This window comes from Agelaius phoeniceus, chromosome 4 (genome assembly GCF_051311805.1).
Source record: "Agelaius phoeniceus isolate bAgePho1 chromosome 4, bAgePho1.hap1, whole genome shotgun sequence".
NCBI classification, from domain to species: domain Eukaryota; kingdom Metazoa; phylum Chordata; class Aves; order Passeriformes; family Icteridae; genus Agelaius; species Agelaius phoeniceus.
In genome coordinates, this window is record NC_135268.1 from 21078241 (window position 1) to 21097432 (window position 19192).

The window sequence follows — 19192 nt, forward strand, 5'->3', positions numbered from 1 at the left end:
TGCTCTTTATTCAAGCAGTGCTGGGTCTGTTGCTGGGCTCTTGTATATTCTGGATGCTTTTGGTCTTCTCTTTAGAAATACTGATTTAAATCAGTTGTCTATTGCTGTCCTGCTTGAGCTGTGTTTATTTGTTGTCTTTCCCTCCGTGTGGGTCAGGTTCCAGGGGATGCTGTGGAGGAAGTTCCAATGGAAGAGTTGCTTAGTGGAGCTCTGAAGGAAGCTCGTGCCTGGTTCAGAAAGGTTTTGGATCACAAGTTACTGAAGAAGCACTCAGACCATGTGATCTTCTCTTTCTCCTCTGAACTTGAGGTTTGTCATCTTCTGATAATGTCAGTAAAAAGGGATTTTACTGTAGCTTAGCCAGGGTCTTGAGTCTGGCTCTTTGCTGGGCTCTGTAGCTGTGGATGGGTAAGGAATGGGGTGGGGATGGGCAGTGTTTGAAGCTCACCTCTGTTCTGCTCTTCATTGGCCATTCTGAAAGGCATTGCTGGATGAGGAGCTGCCCCTTGGAGTTGTCTTGCTCTCAGTGTGTCCCACTGGTTGTCCTCAGGCCTTCCAGCAGGCAAAGCTCAGAGCAGCCCTGCCAGTCTGAGCTGCTGCTCCCTCTGGGCCCTCTGGCCCTCTCTGGGACAGTTTCCAGCAGCAGGTTGGAAGTGGCTCATCTAAATGTCTCCTTCAGCAGCTGAGACATTTACACAATCTTTGGGCTTAAAAGATGCCTTTTGCAGCTCTGGGAGTGTTCCTTTTCCTCAGATTGGAAACATCTGAAAGGGCTGCAGACTGTCTGAGGCATGTGGGGCATCTCTTCTACATTGTTCCTTTAATTTCCTTTCTTTCATTTTCCTTTCTTTTAATTTTCCTATTAAATCTCACCATTCAGTAGTTTGGGTTGGTTTGCTTGTCCCCTGCAGGTCTGGGATAAGTTTGTGAAAATCAGCTTTCCAGATAAGAAGTTCGCCCAGAAATGGAGGAATGCTTTACTTGCAGATCTGAAGAACAGAATCCAGCAGGTAGGGGAGACTCCAGGCAGCCTTGGCTGGTGCCCAGAGCAGATGGAGTGACTTGTGTGTGGAAACCCAGAGCACCAGGAATATTTCTCTCTCTGCCCTGGGGTGCCCTGACCCCCAGGGGAGCACTGACTTGGATCCTCATCCATGGAGAAAGTTTCAAGATAAACTAGAATCCACGAAAGTGTGAAATATATTATAGAGAGTAGTGTAAGTGTATCACTTGGTGAGAAATTGAGGTTTTGGGATTTTTAGTATGTTGTGGATGGAAGCAAGATGGAGGGCACAGGGTGCCATCCTGGGTTTCTTCTTCCTGCTTCTTCTTCCTTCTTCTTTGTGGGTTTGAGTGGCGTTTTGCAATTGGGCAGAAAAGTCCACATTGCGGGCTCTGTGGGATCAGTTATTGGGTTAAAAGGGAAATAATCTAGGTGTCAGTTCTTCATTGGATAGTTGAGTCTTAAAAGGCCTTGTAACAAGAGATTGGTAGCCATTTTGTGCCTTCTAATGAAAAGCTGCCCAACTCACAGTAATGAGACTGTTTTACTGATAAGAAGTAATAAACACATAAGTCTGAACATGAGCTACCGTCTCAAGTGCCTTGAATCCAGACCCAGGGAAACTCACAGCTGGTACTGCCACACTTGTGCTGTGCTTGGAGCAGGAGCACGTGCAAACATGGTGGCTTTGGCCATAACGATTGCCATTGCTGTTATGAACCAGGTTCTGGAGGCTCAGCAATTGGCCATGACAATGTCTCACGCTGTAATCTTGGTCAGTGGCCTGGCTGCAGGTCCTGGTGCTTCAGAGGAAATCCACATTCCGAACAATTGTCACCTCTGTGGTTTTAAGAACCAGCAAGTGCTAAGTAAACACCCAGGGGCTCAGAGAAGCCAAGTTGGTGCCTCTCTTTTCATTCCTTGTGCAGAAATGGTGCTGCTCAGGCTCCCAAATGCACACCCACATGGGTTAGTCCTTTCCAAACTGACGCTGTATATCTCCTCATCTCCTTTCTACAGCAATTACACATTTCCTTAAGCCATTGATTTTCATGGTGAAGTCAGGAAACAAATATTTTCTGCTGTGAGTTTGGCTTGGAGAGGTGGATATTAAGTAATCACACACCTTAGATGGAAATCCTTAAAATATTTTCCAAGCATTTATTTATTTGATCTCTCTCCCAGGCCTTCAGAAATGGGCTGATGCTCAAGTTCTTTTTATTGTCTTGATAGCATCACTGCTTCATGCTGCCAGGAGAAACACTTTGAGTTGGTGAGAAATCTCCCTTTTGCCCTTCAGGAGCCTCCAGTGAACCAAATCTTGGTGTACTGTTCTCAGCACTACTACATCACAAGGATGGACTCTTCCATCAGCCAGTGCTTCCAGAGCTGTGCCATAGAGGCTGTATCTGCGGCTTGCCAGGTACTGTGTGTGCCCTGGTAGGGGAAAGGAAAGGTAGGGAAGGGAGGAGGAAGGTAAGTGGGGTTTCACAGCAATTCTGTTGCACAGGGATGTGCCTTGTGGTGGAAGGGGAAGTGGACGTTGCTTGAGCTGCTGCAGATTGTTTGTTAAACCAACAACAAAAAATATCAAGAAGAAATCAGGAAATGAGGTCTGTGAGGAATATTTGTAATGCATTTCCACCATGAGCTGTGGTGTCATTTGTGTCAAAGGGCTGTTTTGGAATATTCCTCAGCACTGGAGGTGACTCCTTGGCATCAGTGCCAGTTCTGAGACACGGACACAGTGGGACCCCAGAGTCTGACCTGCCCCTGTCCTCTCTGTGTGCCCTGGCAGATGCAGAACAATCTTCTGGAGCGGATCTCTGCCTATAACATGGGCAAGTTCAGCCAGCTCGTGTCTGCTGTCATGGTGAAGTCGTGGCCAGTCAGGGCTGAGCAGTCTGAGGGGGATTTTGATACGATTCTGCACCACCTGCTCACGTGGCCTGACATCAAACATATCTTCAGCTTTTATGGTAGGTCTGTAGTTGGGTTTTAGGAGGCCCTGAGAAGCTTTTCTCTGCCTTGCTGCTGCCACTGCACAGAGCAGCAGAGAGAAATTGTCCTGCTCTTATTTTAGTCCCTATCTCAAAGCTTGAACTATTCAGCTTGGGTTTGGAGAGGGAAGGCCAAGGAAGAAGGAGCCACTATTCCTCTTGTGCTAATCCACTACAGCTTCCTCGGGATTTGTGGACCATAACTTCTTTCCCTGAGAAGTTCTCACAAGTTATTGGCACACAAAAATGCCAAAGAGTTGCCCAAGAGAACGGGTCCAAATGGCTTTTGTTTGCCCCACAGGGTTTGGGTCTGGGCTCTTCATGGAAAGTTTCCACATTGCTGTCCTGGGATCCTGGTTTTGTTCAGAAAGACATGAGGGGTTGGAGGGTGGTGTGAGTCCACAGGCTCTTGGGTAGGGATTCAGTAGGAAATGGAAGGACTCTGTGCCATGGCATGGGAAAGTTCCTGACTCTGCCTGTTTTTTGGGAAACATGACATGCTTTGTGTCTGGAACAGGGACAAACAGAAACCATCTGGACAAGCTCACAGATAAAGCAAAGAAGGTCATTGCCATAGCAGACTCTGCGCTTACGAGCATCACCAGTGGTATCTACAGTGGCTGCATCCTTGTGAAACACCTGAAGGAGATTTTCAAGCACAAGGAACAGTTCTTCTGCATTTGGGAGACAAGTAAGAGATGGGTTCTAAGGGGCATGGTTGGCTTAGGGCATCACTGTAGTGATGCTGGTCTGCTCAGGAGGCGCTGCAGGGGTTGGGGATGCTCAGGAGGGGCTGCAGCAGTTTGAAGTGCTGTTCCTTGGCCTGGGCAGGGATCTCCCAGCTCCAGTTTGTGTTGTCACTGCAGGGTTTGTGATTCTGCAGTTCCCAACCCGAGTTGGGATGCAGGGCTTGGGACATGTCTGCTTTGTGACTACAGGTGAGTTTTCTTTCAGAGCACCAGCAATGTCCAAGTGAGAAAAAGGAGCAGTCCCAGAAAAGCCTGAAAAAAGAGCTGGCATTGAGGCATGAAGAAGTCACACAGCTCACAAGTGAGAAAGAAGCAATAGGAACCTTCGTGAGAATGTGCCGGGGGATTCAGAAGCCTGTTAGAGGTAGAGTTCTGGGGAGCAGTCTGAAAGTGTCAAGTCCTGAAAACAGCATTTTCCTTGAAAATCTCTTGGCTTTGGGAACAGGTTTGATTTTAAGCCCCAAAATGAGGGTGAGGAGGGGTGGGGGAAGTAAACCCAGAGCACCGGTGGCGGGGGTGGTCAAATGAGTGCTTGTGCATCAAATGACACTTAGAGGGGTCCACCTGCCTGGTAGCATTTTGTGGCTTGGGGGATGGGATGAAGTGAGCTGGAGCCAGGTTGCACCATCTGATCTCCCTCTGGCCTGTCTCTGGTTTGCAGTGGTTTTAGGTAAGGTGGAATATCAACACTCAATAGATCTTCACTCAAAAAGTCTGGAAAAAGTTGTGAAGGTGGGAAAGAGGCCCCTGGAGACCTTCTACGACCTGAGCCCAAAGATGAAAAAGTTTGTCTGCAAAATGCACTCTTTTAAGGACAGCCTGATCTTCCAGAAGTTCTGGGAGGAAGCAGTAGAGAAAGTAGGAAAGAAGTATGAGCGTGACTCTTCGGAGGAGGAGGAGGACAAGGAGGAGATTGTTCCTAAGCTGGACCTTAATGATATTTTGAACAGCATGATCCGCCCTTGCTTTAACAGCTATGCAGAGCTGTATGATGGGCTCAGATCAGGAAGTCTCCCGCTTTTTGCAGTTGATAGAATTTTCCAGGAATTCATGGGTTATCCTGACCAACTCAGAGCAGAGCTGAACACCATCTGTGAGCTTCAGCCTGCAGAGGACAGAGGCTGGGTTGACCAGCGAGTCCAGCAGATCCAGCAGTACTATGAAATAGATTCAATCCGTGAAGCTATCAGGATCATTGACCGTGTGAAAGAGTGTTTGGGCCTCTCTGGTGACTTCAGAATCCTGGAAAAGTTGTTGCATATAGTAAGTATCTGTGACTTCAGCTCTTTAGTGTCAGCCTTCCCACAAGTCTATCCCAGTCTGTAAAGAGTCATTCCTTGTCCCAAAATGCTTATATGAGGTGAAATTCAGATGTTCCAAGTGCTTTTGTGTAGTCATTCCTTAAAGAGAGATGATGATACTGCTCTGTTGGGGTGTGGCTTTGCAGAGGGCTTTCTTTTCCCTGCTGCAGAACCAGTGACATTTCCCAATTCCAGACTCAGTGTGTGTTTGCACCACTTGCTTTCCAGACACAAAAGCTTGAACCCTTCCAGAATCAGAAGCTGGATTCCATCAGCCCTGAGCTAGTGCAAGCCAAGCAGCTGCTGCAGGGGATCACTCAGCCTCGCTGTAGCTGTCTGAAGGAGCTCGCCCGGCAGAAGGAGTTTGTCTGCTGGGTCAGAGAAGCACTCAAAGGTGTGTGCTGCTCACCCAGGAATTAGAGAGTACTAGAAGGGATGGCAGTTTGTGTGGAGGCAGAAGGAACACTGAATCCCTGACCCATCTGCTTTGTGCCTTTGTAGCTTCTGGTGTTGAGAGTTACGTCTCTGATGGGCTTTGGTGTAGAACGTGCTATGAGGATGCTTTAAACATGCCCATGCGCTGGTGCTGCACACAGGGACCACCCAGCTGGGAGCTGGGCTGGGTCTGGAGGGCTTCAGCAGCTGCTGCTGCTCAGTTCAGACCTCTTGTTTCAGGGGATGGAGCTGTGTGTCTGCCAGCTGAGATGTCTGACCTGCGCAGACGCCCTCAGCTGCACACACCCCCAGGCACTGCTCCCATCCTGGCTGGGGATCTGGGGGTCTGTGGGGGTCCATGGATGGATGGATGGCCTAGGAAAGCTGATAGGCATTTACACAGGAGCTGCTGTTCAAGGCATTCTTTCTGCATTTCCTCTAGAGGGTGGTGATGAGGGCTGGTGTCCAAGCTGCCTCACATGTTGCTCACTCCTGTGTTGCCTCCTTTCAGACATGAATGAGGTGAAGGTGTTTGTTGACCTGGCCTCTATCTCAGCGGGGGAGAACGACATGGATGTAGACCGTGTGGCCTGTTTCCATGGCACTGTGCACGGCTACTCCTCCCTGCTCTACGAGCTCCACCAGGACTCGGGCTTCGAGGACTTCATGAGCTGCTTGGAGAAGCTGTGGCGAGCCCTGGACAGTGATAAGAACCTCCCTGACAAACTGGTGAGTTCTGCTGGGGCAGGGCCTCTGCATCCTCCTGCCTTTCTGCCTTCCAGGAGTGGCTGGAAGTTGGGCTGCACTGGGCAAATGGCACCTGTGTGGGGACATCACTGCAGCTCTTGTTACTGGAGGAAAAACAGCTGATGTTCCCGTGGCACAAAAATTCACTGCAGCAGCTGTAGCTGGTGTAGCACAGATTTCTCCAGAGTGCTGTGAGGCTTTCCACTGTGATGTGTGGCTTAGCTCATGCAAGTTTGATGGTGTGAAAGAGGGAAGGCAGGTGCTGGGGAGCTCTTATCCTTTTGCAGCAGGGCCTGCCTCAGTAGCAAGAGGTGTTGGAGCTCTGTGGGCTCTGTTCAGTCTCCCATGGAGTGGGTAAGGAAGGACAGTGCAGAAAGAGCAGGCTGAAGCCAGTACTCATTCCTTTCTTCCTTCCCCATCACAAAACTCTTGTGCCAGCCCAAGCTGTTTGTCCTGGGCGGGTGTAAGCAGGGATCAGATTTCAGAGCAGTCGGGGCAGTGCTGTGTCTCCTCTCCCCACAGTGCGCCTCGGCTCAGCACCTGGAATGGCTGAAGACCGTGAAGGAGACCCACGGCTCTGTGGAGCTGTCCTCGCTGTCCCTGGCAGCTGCCATCAACAGCAGAGGGGTCTATGAGCTTAAGGCACCGGCTGATGGCCAGAAGGTGAGGCTGAGATCGCTCAGCTCCCGCTGCCCCTCCTGCCTGGGGGCTGCTGCCCTGGCCTCGGGCAGAGCCGCAGCCCCAGCAACGCTGACAGCTCCTGCTCTTGGCAGGTCTCCTTGGACAGTGTCCTGCACTTCACCCTCGCGGCGGCCTCGAAGGGCACTGAGGCCTCCCAGAAGTACTCGCTGGCAGAGCTCTGCGAGCTGCAGAACAAACTGATGCTAATGTCTGCCAAGGGAGAGCAAGGCCTGGAGGTGGAGAGGTTCTCTGAGGTCAGATTCCAAACCCAGGGGGTAACTGGTGTTGGGCCAGGGCTGGTTTTTCCCCTAAGATTTTTAAGGCTGTGGTTGACAGTGGAGTTGCTGGGGGTGTTCCTGCCTGTGGTTCCTTGCTAAGGTGGAACTAAGCTGCAGACAGAAGAGTGAACTGGTGGCCTTATCCTCTGGCTGCACTGGGCATTGTCCTGGCTGGCAGCATCACTATAATTTTGTAGCAAGCTGGGAGTTCCTTACTGGTTTCCTGGGGATGCTGTTGTTAAAAAAATCACAGAGAGTCGCTGGTTGCTGTACAAGGCCTGACACACTTTGGGACATTCATTGAATGTCTTTCCAGGGTTTTCATGGCAGAAACAAGCCGATTTGCATGTTTCATTCTCCTCTGTCTTTGCACAGGTCTTTTCCAATGTCCAGAGTCTTGCCCAGGCCTTTATAGACCTTTACTCAGCTGGGAACATGCTTTTCCGCTCCTGGCACGCCCAGGTGTATTGTTCCCCCCGCAGAGAATACTGTGTTCTTATGAACTTCTCCCTGGGTCCCATCCCAGATCTGAAAGGGCAAGGGGATATGGCAGCTGTGCTCCCAGCCCTCTGCAAGACCATGGAAAGTTTCCTGGAGAGCTGGAAAAGCTTCATGAATGCCAAGCGATGTGAGCATTTCTACCTGAACTACTACAGTGCGGAGCAGCTGGTGTTCCTGTGCTCGGAGCTGGGCCGGGGCAGACCCAGCCAGGCTGCCCTCATGATGCTCTCCTTCCTCAACCCACACTGCACTGAGCAGGATGTCCTCACAACCCTCAGGAACCAGGGCCCTCCCAGTTCAGGGAAGGCTGCTTCTGACTTCCAGGTGCTGATGGATGGGGAGAGGGACCTGAACACCCGGCTGAAGCACATCTGGGAGTGCTACATGAGCAACATGGGCTCCTTCCTCCCCAACTGCCTGGACATTGACACACTGGGCGTGTGGCTGAGGAACCTGGCCAGCAGTGGCAGGGAACGTGTCACCAGAGACTTCCCTCGGGACCTGCTCTGTGTGGGCCAGCCCAACCTCATCACCTGCCCTCGCTCCGAGGTGCTCAGCTCAGCCCTGGCCATTTACATGAACAGCCCCAAGCAGCCCCTTCCCACCTTTGACGAGGTGCTGCTGTGCACGCCCCAGACCAGCGCAGAGCAGGTGGGGCTGTTCCTGCGCAGGTGCCTCATTCCCTGCCAGGGTGGGGACAAGATTTACACCATGCTCTATGCAGATGAGCTGAGCTACGACGTCAGCTGCAGGGCAGAGGAGCTGTTCCAGCACCTGCAGTGCTACAACAGCTCCTACAGGCTCGTCATCCTGTGCAACTGCGAGCGGGAGAACAGCTACCTGCCCTCTGCCTTCAGCCACTACAAGGTGCACATGATTCCCCAGAGGTCACAGGAAGATATCCGGCAGTACCTGCAGCGCCACTTCCGAGTGGCCCAGCCCTCCTGCTCGGCTGCAGCCGTGTTCAAGGAGCACATGTGCGTTGGGATTGTGTCCTCCAAAAGAGCTGGCATGGGTAAGATGGCATGTGCAGAGTGGGTTCTGCTGAGAGCTCAAAACCAGGGTGGGGCTCACCTTGCCAGGTTTTGTGTCCAAGATTGAAGTATCTTGGTCAAAAAGAGCAATTCAGACTGGTCAGTGCAGGGAGGTGAAAGCTCAAAGTCACCTTGTCCCCTGGTTTGACTTTAGAAACAAGCACAAAATAGAATAAATTCAAGTCCTAATAAAGAGTAAAGCTTCTTTCAGGCAGTGGAAGGAAAACTAACCTTATGGATAGCAAGAGCAATGTGTTGAATTCCAGGCTCCGGCTGCTCAAACCAGACTTAGACTTTGTTCTAGAATGCCTTTTAGGAAGCTTCAGAGATTTTAGGGCATGGGGTACTTAAACATTTTATTTCTTTCTATTGTCTCTTAATGTGATCTATCTGATATTGATGGCTTTGATTCTTGTGGTGTTTTAAATAACAGGGAAATCTCTGTATGTGAAGAGGCTGCATGAGAGACTGCAAAAATATCAGCCTAACTGCACAGAACTTCTGAAAACCATCAGACTGATGGAACCAGAAGTGGATGAAGATAAAGTGCTAAAATCTCTCCTGCCTTTTCTGGAGAGAGAACACCAGACAAAGCCCATGATATTCCATTTTGATATCACCTCCTCAGTAAGTACATCCCTCCCACAGCTGCCTTGTCCCACAAGTCCTGTGTGGACCCTTGCAGGAGCTTTCTGTAAAGCTCTTATTTCTCAGCCAGCCATTTCCCTAGCAAGTCTTCTCTCATTATTGTCTAAGTAATGCAAATACCATCAAGGTGATTGAACTCTGGAACAGTTGTCCAGAGAAGCTGTGGAGTCTCCACCTTGGAGACATTAAAAGTGTGACTGAATGTGGCCCTGAGCAGCCTGTTCTAGCTGGGCCTGCTTTAAGCAGAGAGCCTTCCCACCCTCAACTGTTCTGTGATTCTGTGAAGTTGTGGTGGGTAGATAAAGAGGAAATGCCTTGGTATCTCTCCTTGTGATAGGTGCAGCGTGGAATTCCAGAGTTTCTCTTCAAGCTGTTGGTTTTGCAGTACCTGAGAGATAATAACGGCAATATGTGGCTACGGCAGAAGTGTCATCTGTACATCATTGAAATCCTGGAGGTGTCCCCAGAGCCAGAGACAGCAGCCAGACCTGTACGTATCAGAAATGCTCCTTTTCTGGGAATTTCTCAGTCACTTTGCACATGTTTGTACATAGCTGTGGTGAGTTGTAGAGACTGTAACTGTAAACACAGCACAGGAGTTCCTGTTTCATTGGGAGTGTGCTATATTCCATAACAAACTAGTGTCCCTGGTGTTGTACAAAGTGACATTTAGAGCGGACAGCAAATTAGGCCTGTCTGGTTTCCTTGGGTTGGTGATTTCTGAAGGCCTGTTAGTCCAAGCCCCACTGTAACATTTATAGGATTCATAAAAATGCAAAATCTAATCTTCCCTCATGTTAATTTGCATGTTTGAAAGTAGGGGAATATTTATATGCAGCTGTAAGAGCAGAATGTAGAAGTGACAGGAATAAATACCAGCAGTTTCTTGGGGTTTGTTTTCTTTGAAGTAGCCCTGAGAAGGGGGTGGATGTGATGCCAGGCTCATGTTCCTGGAAGGAAAATGTAGGCAGAAATAGGATTCCTTGGTGCACTTTAAGTGGAAGAAGGGATGCATGGGGAAAAGGCTGGCTTCTGTTCCCCAGGTCTGTGGTTTTAGGCAAGGAGATCGTTACGAATAGATTAACTAGGCTGATGAAGATTGAGGCTACAGTTCTGTGATGACCTTTTCTTTTTCTCTTGTCCAGATGTCAGTGGGCCAGAAGTATCACTTCTTGGATGTGTTCCCTAAAATAATGTGCAAGTCTCCCAAAGAAGTGCAAGACATGGAGACACTTGAGAAGCATTCTGGGGATGTGGGAATGGACATGGAGGAATTTTGCAGTGAGGCTTTCCAGAGACCCTTTCAGTACCTGAAGAGGTTTGACCAAGGCCGTAGCCTGGACAGGTTCCAGTACAAGGCACTCTCAGTGGAAGGCAGCCCTGCGGAATGTCTGCAGCTCCTCTTCCAGCACTGCGGTGTCTTGGATCCCTCCTGGGCAGAGCTCCGCAACTTCACCTGGTTCCTCAACATTCAGCTGAGAGACTGCGAGGCTTCTGTCTTTTGTGACCCTGGCTTTGTCGGGGACACTTTGAATGGTTTCAAGAACTTTGTGGTTGGCTTCATGATTTTAATGGCGCGGGATTTTGCTACGCCCTCCCTGAGCATTTCCGACCAGAGTTCAGGAAGACAATCCTCCCACCTGGAGAACGTCGCAGAGGAAGATCTGCTTCCTTTCCACATCAGGAAGAAGTGGGAGTCAGAGCCTCATCCCTATCTGTTTTTCAATGCAGATCGTACGTCCATGACATTCATTGGTTTCCACTTCCAGCACACCAGAAATCACATAGATGCCATTGATCCTCTGAATGGGAATGTCATCAAGAAGGACATCATGACTGCCCGGCTGTACCAGGGCTTGTTACTGCAGGGGGTTCCCTTCAACGTGCCCTTTGATCAGCTGTCCCGCAAGGAGAAGCTTGAGAGGCTCTGCATGGTGCTGGGGCTCCCCAAGGTGTTTGACCCCGACAAGACGTACGAGCTCACCACAGACAACGTGCTGAAAATCTTGGCCATTGAGATGCGATTCCGCTGCAACATCCCGGTGGTCATCATGGGAGAAACAGGCTGTGGGAAAACCAGGCTGGTGAAGTTCCTGTGCCAGTTACGCAGAAATTCTGTAGAGGTGGAGAACTTGAAGCTTGTGAAGGTTCATGGAGGTACCACTGCAGAGATGATCTACACCACGATCAGAAAAGCAGAAGAACTGGCTAAATCCAACAAGGAGCAGCATGGGTTGGACACCATCCTCTTTTTTGATGAAGCCAACACAACAGATGCTGTGAGCAGCATCAAGGAGATTCTGTGTGACCGCACAGTGCAGGGGGAGCCTTTGGCCTCTGGCTCTGGCCTGCGGATCATCGCAGCCTGCAATCCCTACCGGAAGCACACGGACAGGATGATCCAACGCCTGGAGCTGGCTGGGCTGGGCTACCGGGTGAAGGCCAACGACACCCGGGAGAAGCTGGGATCCATCCCGCTGAGGCAGCTCGTGTACCGGGTGCACGCGCTCCCGCCCAGCATGGTCCTGCTGGTTTGGGACTTTGGGCAGCTCAACAGCCGCATGGAGAAGATGTACATCCAGCAGATCGTGCAGCACGTGGCAGAGCAGCTGCACGTGGCAGAGAAGCTGCCCATGGCCAAGCATGAGGTGAGGACGGTCACAGAGGTGCTCTTTGCCTCCCAGGAGTACATGAGGCAGACGGACAATGAGTGCAGCTTCGTCAGCCTGCGGGACGTGGAGCGCTGCATGGAGGTGTTCAAGTGGTTTTACAGGCACAGCTCCATGTTGCTGACGGAGCTGAGTAAGTACCTGGCTGACAGGAAAGCTCCCAAGAGCAATGGTGACAGAAATGAGGTCATCTGGTCCTTGGTGCTGGCGGTTGGGGTCTGCTACCACGCGTCCCTGGAAAGGAAAGAGCCGTACAGGACTGCCATCAGCCAGGTCCTCCCAAAGCCTTACAATACCCAGAAAAAGATTTTGGAAGAAATCTCCCTGATTCAGGACTTATTCCTGAGTGGGGTGCCACTCCATGGTACCATAGCAAGGAACTTGGCCTTGAAGGAAAATGTCTTCATGATGGTCATCTGTATTGAGCTGAAAATCCCTCTTTTTCTTGTTGGGAAGCCTGGGAGCTCCAAATCCCTGGCAAAAACCATTGTGGCTGATGCTATGCAGGGTCAAGCAGCTCATTCTGATCTGTTCAAGCACCTGAAGCAGATCCATCTTGTGTCTTTTCAGTGTAGCCCCCTCTCCACTCCAGAGGGAATCATAGGCACTTTCAAGCACTGTGCTCGATTCCAGGAAGGGAAAAACTTGGAGGAGTATGTATCAGTGGTGGTTTTGGATGAGATTGGGCTGGCAGAAGACTCTCCCAAAATGCCCTTGAAGACTTTGCATCCACTTTTGGAGGATGGCTGCATCGATGATGTCCCTGATCCTCACAAAAAGGTTGGCTTCATTGGGATTTCCAACTGGGCTTTGGACCCTGCTAAGATGAATCGAGGCATCTTTGTGTCTCGTGGGGACCCCAGCAGAGAGGAGCTCATCAAGAGCGCAAAGGGCATTTGCTGCTCGGCACGAGGGGCTCTGCAGAAGGTTGAGCAGTATTTCGATCACTTTGCAGATGCATATGAAAACATTTGCAAGGCCCAAGACAGGGAGTTCTTTGGCCTGCGTGACTACTACAGCCTCATAAAGATGTTTTTTGCCTTAGCTAAGAGCTCCAGTAGGAATCCCACACCTCAGGACATTGCCACAGTGGTTCTTCGTAACTTCGGTGGCAAAGATGATGTCAATGCCTTGGAAATATTCACTTCCAAGTTGCCAGAAAAAGAGGAGATACGTGCTGATGATATCAGTAGGATAGAGCTGATCCGACAGAACATTTACAGCAGTGCTGAGGATGGGGACTGCAGATACCTGCTTGTGTTGACTGAGAACTATGTGGCACTGCAGATCCTCCAGCAGACTTTTTTCACTGCCCGACAGCAGCCAGAAATCATCTTTGGCTCCAGTTTTCCTAAGGACCAAGAATACACCCAGATATGCAGGAACATCAACCGAGTGAAGGTCTGCATGGAAACTGGCCACATGGTTGTGCTCCTCAACTTGCAGAATCTCTACGAAAGCCTTTATGATGCCCTCAACCAGTACTACGTGTACCTGGCTGGGCAGAAGTACGTGGATCTGGGGCTGGGCACACACCGGGTGAAGTGCCGGGTGCACCCCGAGTTCCGCCTGATCGTCATTGAGGAGAAGGAGGTGGTGTACAAGCACTTCCCCATCCCGCTGATCAACCGGCTGGAGAAGCACTACCTGGATATCAGCACCATGCTGGACAAGGGCCAGAGGGAGGCCGTGCAGCAGCTGGAGCGGTGGGTGCAGGAGTTCACAGCGGTCAACACAGAGGACTACTTCATGAGCCAGCAGCAGTACAGCCCTGCAGACGTGTTCGTGGGCTACCATGCCGACACCTGTGCCTCGCTGGTGCTGCAGGGCACACAGCGCCTGGGCCCGGCCTGCGACCCCGCCGAGCTCCTGCCCCGCGTCACCGAGCAGGCGCGGCTGGCCCTGCTCAACTGTGCCACCCCCGATGCCATCATCCGCCTCTGCAACTCCGTGAGGGTGTTCATGGCGCCCTCCCCGGACCACATCTACTTCAGGCAGCAGCAGCACACCTCCTTCGCTGACTTCCTCAGAGCCCACGTGGGTGCAGGGGCTGGGCCCCAAACCACCTTCACCGAGGTGAGGCTGGGGTGCAGCCAGCCCTCCTGACCCTGCTCAGCTCCGTGCCAGGGCTGCAGCATGGCACCGCCTGCATGCACCACAGTGCTGGGTGTGCAGAGCTGGGTGCTGGGACATAAACGTTGATTCGGGGGTGCAGTGCAGCCCTGCAGCAGGCTGGGGGGCAGTGCAGCCCTGCAGCAGGCTGGGGGGCAGTGCAGCCCTGCAGCAGGCTGGGGCAGCGCAGTGCAGCTCTGCAGCAGGCTGGGGGGCAGTGCAGCTCTGCAGCAGGCTGGGTGGCAGCGCAGTGCAGCTCTGCAGCAGGCTGGGTGGCAGCGCAGTGCAGCTCTGCAGCAGGCTGGGTGGCAGCGCAGTGCAGCTCTGCAGCAGGCTGGGTGGCAGCGCAGTGCAGCTCTGCAGCAGGCTGGGGCAGCGCAGTGCAGCTCTGCAGCAGGCTGGGTGGCAGCGCAGTGCAGCTCTGCAGCAGGCTGGGGCAGCGCAGTGCAGCTCTGCAGCAGGCTGGGGCAGCGCAGTGCAGCTCTGCAGCAGGCTGGGGCAGCGCAGTGCAGCTCTGCAGCAGGCTGGGTGGCAGTGCAGTGCAGCTCTGCAGCAGGCTGGGTGGCAGTGCAGTGCAGCTATGCAGCAGGCTGGCAGCCCTGAGAGCACAGGTGGGTCTGTGCTGCATTGCTGCCCCTCTTTCCCCAGGTCACCACCTTCTCATGGCTGCTCACCAGTGCCGATGCTGCCTGCCTGGAGAGGGAGGTGCAGGGCAAGGCCCAGAGGCCCCAGATCCTGTTCCTGCAGCAGTTTGACACTGAGTACTCCTTCCTGAAGTGCATCCGGTGAGTCTGGGCCGGTGTTTTCCTGCTTGGAATGGGCTGTCAGCTGTGTGGAAGGTGCATGGGCAGAGCATTCGGAGTAGCACATATGGAAAAGGGAGGCTGTGCTGCCCAGATATCTGCTGATAAGGGACAAACCTTGTCAGCTCCATCACATGAGATGGGATTTCATGTTTTTCTCTCTCCTCCTGCAGCAGCCAAAGCTAATGTGGAGTGGCTGGTTCTGTGGTCTCTAATGTTTGATCTTTATACTTAGTGACTTTTGTTAAATCTGTTTTTACTCTTCAGGAATTTCTTGGATTCCACTTCAGAAAATAAAGTCCTCATTATTCAGACAGACTTTGAGGATGGCTCTAAGGATGCCCAGCTCATCACCTCAGCCAAGTGAGTGGGGTGTGGAATGGTTCAGTTCTAACTGGCCACTGCTCTCTGTGTTTGGTTATTGGTGCTGCTTGGGGATCTCACTCTCAGGAATTTGCAGAATTTATTCTGTAGCAGAATTAATCTAAATGCACGGATTGTATTTCAAATAATCTATATCCCAAGTCAGAATAAGCAAAACTGGGTGAAATGAGCAGATAATCCCCTTTGTAGTGTGAATTCTGGCCACTGGCTGCAGAAGTCCTGAAGGGCTGAGGATCATGGGATAATTCAGGGCACAGCTGGAGGTGGCAGCTGGGAGGAAGGGAGTGGGAGTCATCTGTGTCTGTTTTGGGAGAGGACATGTGTCCTCTCTAAGCAGAGACCTGTGGCCATGGGCCTCTGTGTGCCTTTGCTCTGCCAACAGCATTTCCTCTTTGCTGCAGGTACGCTGTTGTCAATGAGATCAACAAGGTGGACCTGGGGGAGGTCTCTGTCTTTGTTTACTTTATCATGAAGCTTTCCCGGCTGGAAGGAGGAACATCCTACATGGGATTCCAAGGAGGTGAGTGTGCCCATCTGTCCCTCCTCACTCTTCAGCTGCCTTCAGGCAATCTTTTCTCTTGCTCATTCTTCCTTTAAATGCTGAAAACCTGGACTCGGTGTGTCCTGTGGGTTGTCAGAGCTGCTTCCCTCTCCCACAGGACTGCCCAGGGGATCAGTACCTGGCAGTCCTGGCTGGGAGCACCTTGCCTTGCCTGCTGACAGACAGGTCCCCTCTCCAGTCAGCTGGAGAGCAGCACACAGCCACAAGGGTAACTCTGTGGGTGTATTGTCCTCCAGAGGCTCTGGAGCAGGTGCTGATGTGTCCAGCAAAGTTCCTCTGGGTCTGGGGGCTTCTGAGAGCCTCAACCTTGGAACTGTTAGGCAGGGATGTGTGCAGCAGCAGGTTCTGAGGGCATCGTGCTTTCCCCTCCTACAGCAAGAGGTGAGAGTTGGTGATCCCTGAAGGTAACCCCAGGGGCTGGCAGGTAATTCTGGGGGAGCTCTTCTGGAAGAACAAGCTGCAGGCTGGGAGTGATTCCTTGTTCTGTGCCTGTAGGGCTGTGGCAGTCAGTGCACATCGATGACCTCCGCAGATCCAAGGACATGAACTCTAACTTGATAGCCCTGCAGAACCTCACCATCAGCCAGGTGTTCTCTCAGGATCCAGGTGCAACCAGAGGTGAGCTGTGTGCTGGGGAAAGGGGGAGCTGTGGCCCCAGATTTGCCACTACAAGAACTGATGCCTGGCACAATGTATCTGATGACTTTCCCTGCTCAGCACCTGATTTTTGTGCGGGTCACCACCTGGCTACCAACTTGTATTTAATTCATTACTACAACTTTAGGTCATCAAGCAAGTTAGTTTTCTTTTTGACAGAAATGTGGCATTTGCACTGCTCAGCAGCCTGAGTGCTCTTTCCTAGTACAGGAGGTAGCAAAAGCTGCATGGCAGAGACTGACAAGGATCTTTCTTTGCCCTTGCTCTCCTTCCTTTCACCACACTGCCTGACAGGAGTCAGAGAGAGCTTAAGGCATTAGCCCAGTGTCAGATTTCTTCCAGCTCCTGCTGCATGAAGCCTGACAGCCTGAGCAGCTGTGGCTATGTTTGAGGTGAATCTCAGCTACTCATGCAGGTGGTAATGGGTCTCTGACAGATGTTCTGCTGCTCTGGGATGCAGTTACTAAAATAAACTCTCATCTGACTGATGGAGGGTGCACTGCTGCTTTCTAACAAAAATTCTGCACCTTAGCTGCAGCTCTGCCTGCCAATGGAGAAGCACAGCAGAAGGTTGGAGAAACAGTGCCAGGAGCAGAGCACCATGAGGTCAGTTCAGAATACGTTTGTTTGCCTCTCAGCTGTCACTGTGGCTCTCTGCTCTGTCACCCATGGGTGCAACCCACCTTTTGTGTTCCCCTTCACCCGAAACCAATCAGCAGTATTTGCATCATGAATGTTACTGATCAGCTACAAGTTCCTCCTCCCCACTACCCAGTCAAAATCAGCATCACTAAAGAAATAAACCATTCTAAGGACTCTGTAATTCCTTAGTAATTTCATTCTGATTTTTAAAAGTCAGCTGTAAGAGCTTCTGTTGCCTTTCTTGCCCAGGAGGGGGGAGCTGTGGTCCTGAGCCTCACTCCAGCTGTGTGCTCTGAGGTGGAGCTGGAGCTGGCTTAGGACTTGGCTGTGCTGCAGCCATATTCACACTGCCTCGTGTGCCCCTGGCAGCCTCAGCTGGACATGCCCAGCACCAGGGACATGGAGCATTTCCCAGGAAGGGCAGATTTTCCCTGGTCACATTGATTATTTCCATTTCCTTCCTCAAACTGCTGAATCTTTCCCCTACAGGGATCTCAACTCAGCACAAGTGCTGTCTCACAGGCTAGTTTGAAAGGGCCACAGAGGCTGCATCATGTTCTTGACAGCAAAAGAGCTGAGAATTGCAGCCTGAGCTGAGGGAAGCTGGGAACAGGGATGCCAGGCAGCAGGCCCTTTGAGGGAGCCCTGGGAACCTTCCAAGGCAGTGTGCTGGGGACAGGAGGGTCACTCCAGGGGAATGACCTTGTTTTCCTGGGCAGGGTGAGATCCTGAACACCACGGTGCTGCTGAGGACCTGTGTGCAGAGTGCTGTGGGCATGCTGCGGGACCAGAACGAGGACCCAAGCCGGAGCAGGAGGAGAATTGAGATTCTGCTTGGCCTTTTTTCCAGGGAGAATGAGCTGAAAGGTGTGTGCTGCAGGGAGTCCCTGGACATCTGGGGACCACCAAAACAGTCAGCTCACTGGGGATGCAGAGGTCTTTGCTGTGGTGCAGGAGAGGGGGCTTTCCCAAGAATGTGTGTCCATGCTGCAGTGTGTTGGTGGGTGTAGGGCTTTTCTGCTGTTTAAGTGGTGGCTTTTTCTCTCACCATGCTGGCTGGCTTTTTCCCCACTTGGACAATTATTGGAACAACTGTCAAATGCTGTTCTTGGTAGGATATTTGGGTCAAAGCTAATAGAAGAGAAAACATAAGCTCCCTGTTGTTTTGTAGCCTCTTTCCTGAAGACAACCAAGGCTCGTCTCTCCAGCCTGTTGAAGAGGCAAGAAGAAAATTCCCTTCACCTCAAAAACTGGGTGTTTCGGGAGGCTTGCAACCTCAGTGCTCTGCAGGAGGCAGGTACCTTCAGGTGAGGACAGCAGCACTGCCTTGTCACCTGCAGCCTCCCAGGAAGGGTCTGCAAGTAGCACCTGTGCAGCAGAGACAGCAGCTTTGTGTAATCTCAACATTTGCAGTGTCAGTCTCCAGTCTGTGCTAGAAACTCTCTGAAGGCAATTTTAGCCTCTCCTGGGGAAGGGTGAGTTAGGGCTGACGGGGCTGTACTGGGACAGGGATGCACAAGTGCTTGAGTGGAACAGTGAGATTACAGGTAAGCCAGGAGTGAGAGAAGTGCAGGGTTTTTTTGTTGGTAGTATTCTTTCCCATAAAAGCAGCATTAGGATTCTATCACATGTCAGAATACTGACATGTGACAGAATTAGTTACTCAGGGCAGGCACCTCCTGTTTTGCTGATGTCGTTGCTCACATTCCCTCTGGGTTTCTCCATCTCTCTCTCCCCAAAGGCACGCCCTGTGGAAGCGAGTGCAGAAGGTGGTCACTCCCTTCCTGGCTCTCTTGATTGCTGTCATAGACAGGAATGGCAATCTGGAGCTGATGGCCAGGGCAGGAGCAAACTGGGTGACAAACCTGTGGATGTTCATCTTCAATGACACCAAATTCCTGAGTGTGGGGAAGAACAGGTGAGCCCAGGGGAGCAGCAGGAGAGCTGGGCTGGGTTGGCAGCACTGGGAGTAGCCCAGCCCTGGCT

At 51.6% G+C, this 19192-nt stretch overlaps 1 protein-coding gene across 1 annotated transcript in view; it reads left to right on the forward strand.

The window, feature by feature from the left end:
• LOC129120145 (E3 ubiquitin-protein ligase RNF213-like) overlaps window positions 1-19192 on the forward strand; it is a 43341-nt gene that overhangs the window by 7674 nt on the left and 16475 nt on the right. Inside the window, 23 exon segments of the mRNA XM_054632476.2 lie at window positions 157-309; window positions 912-1010; window positions 2304-2426; window positions 2802-2982; window positions 3521-3694; window positions 3958-4116; window positions 4414-5015; window positions 5282-5447; window positions 6000-6217; window positions 6758-6898; window positions 7009-7170; window positions 7570-8710; window positions 9163-9356; window positions 9715-9867; window positions 10523-14122; window positions 14807-14943; window positions 15229-15324; window positions 15747-15865; window positions 16403-16525; window positions 17097-17170; window positions 17926-18073; window positions 18378-18513; window positions 18948-19124. Of these exon segments, the coding sequence (XP_054488451.2) occupies window positions 157-309; window positions 912-1010; window positions 2304-2426; window positions 2802-2982; window positions 3521-3694; window positions 3958-4116; window positions 4414-5015; window positions 5282-5447; window positions 6000-6217; window positions 6758-6898; window positions 7009-7170; window positions 7570-8710; window positions 9163-9356; window positions 9715-9867; window positions 10523-14122; window positions 14807-14943; window positions 15229-15324; window positions 15747-15865; window positions 16403-16525; window positions 17097-17170; window positions 17926-18073; window positions 18378-18513; window positions 18948-19124 (8276 nt within the window).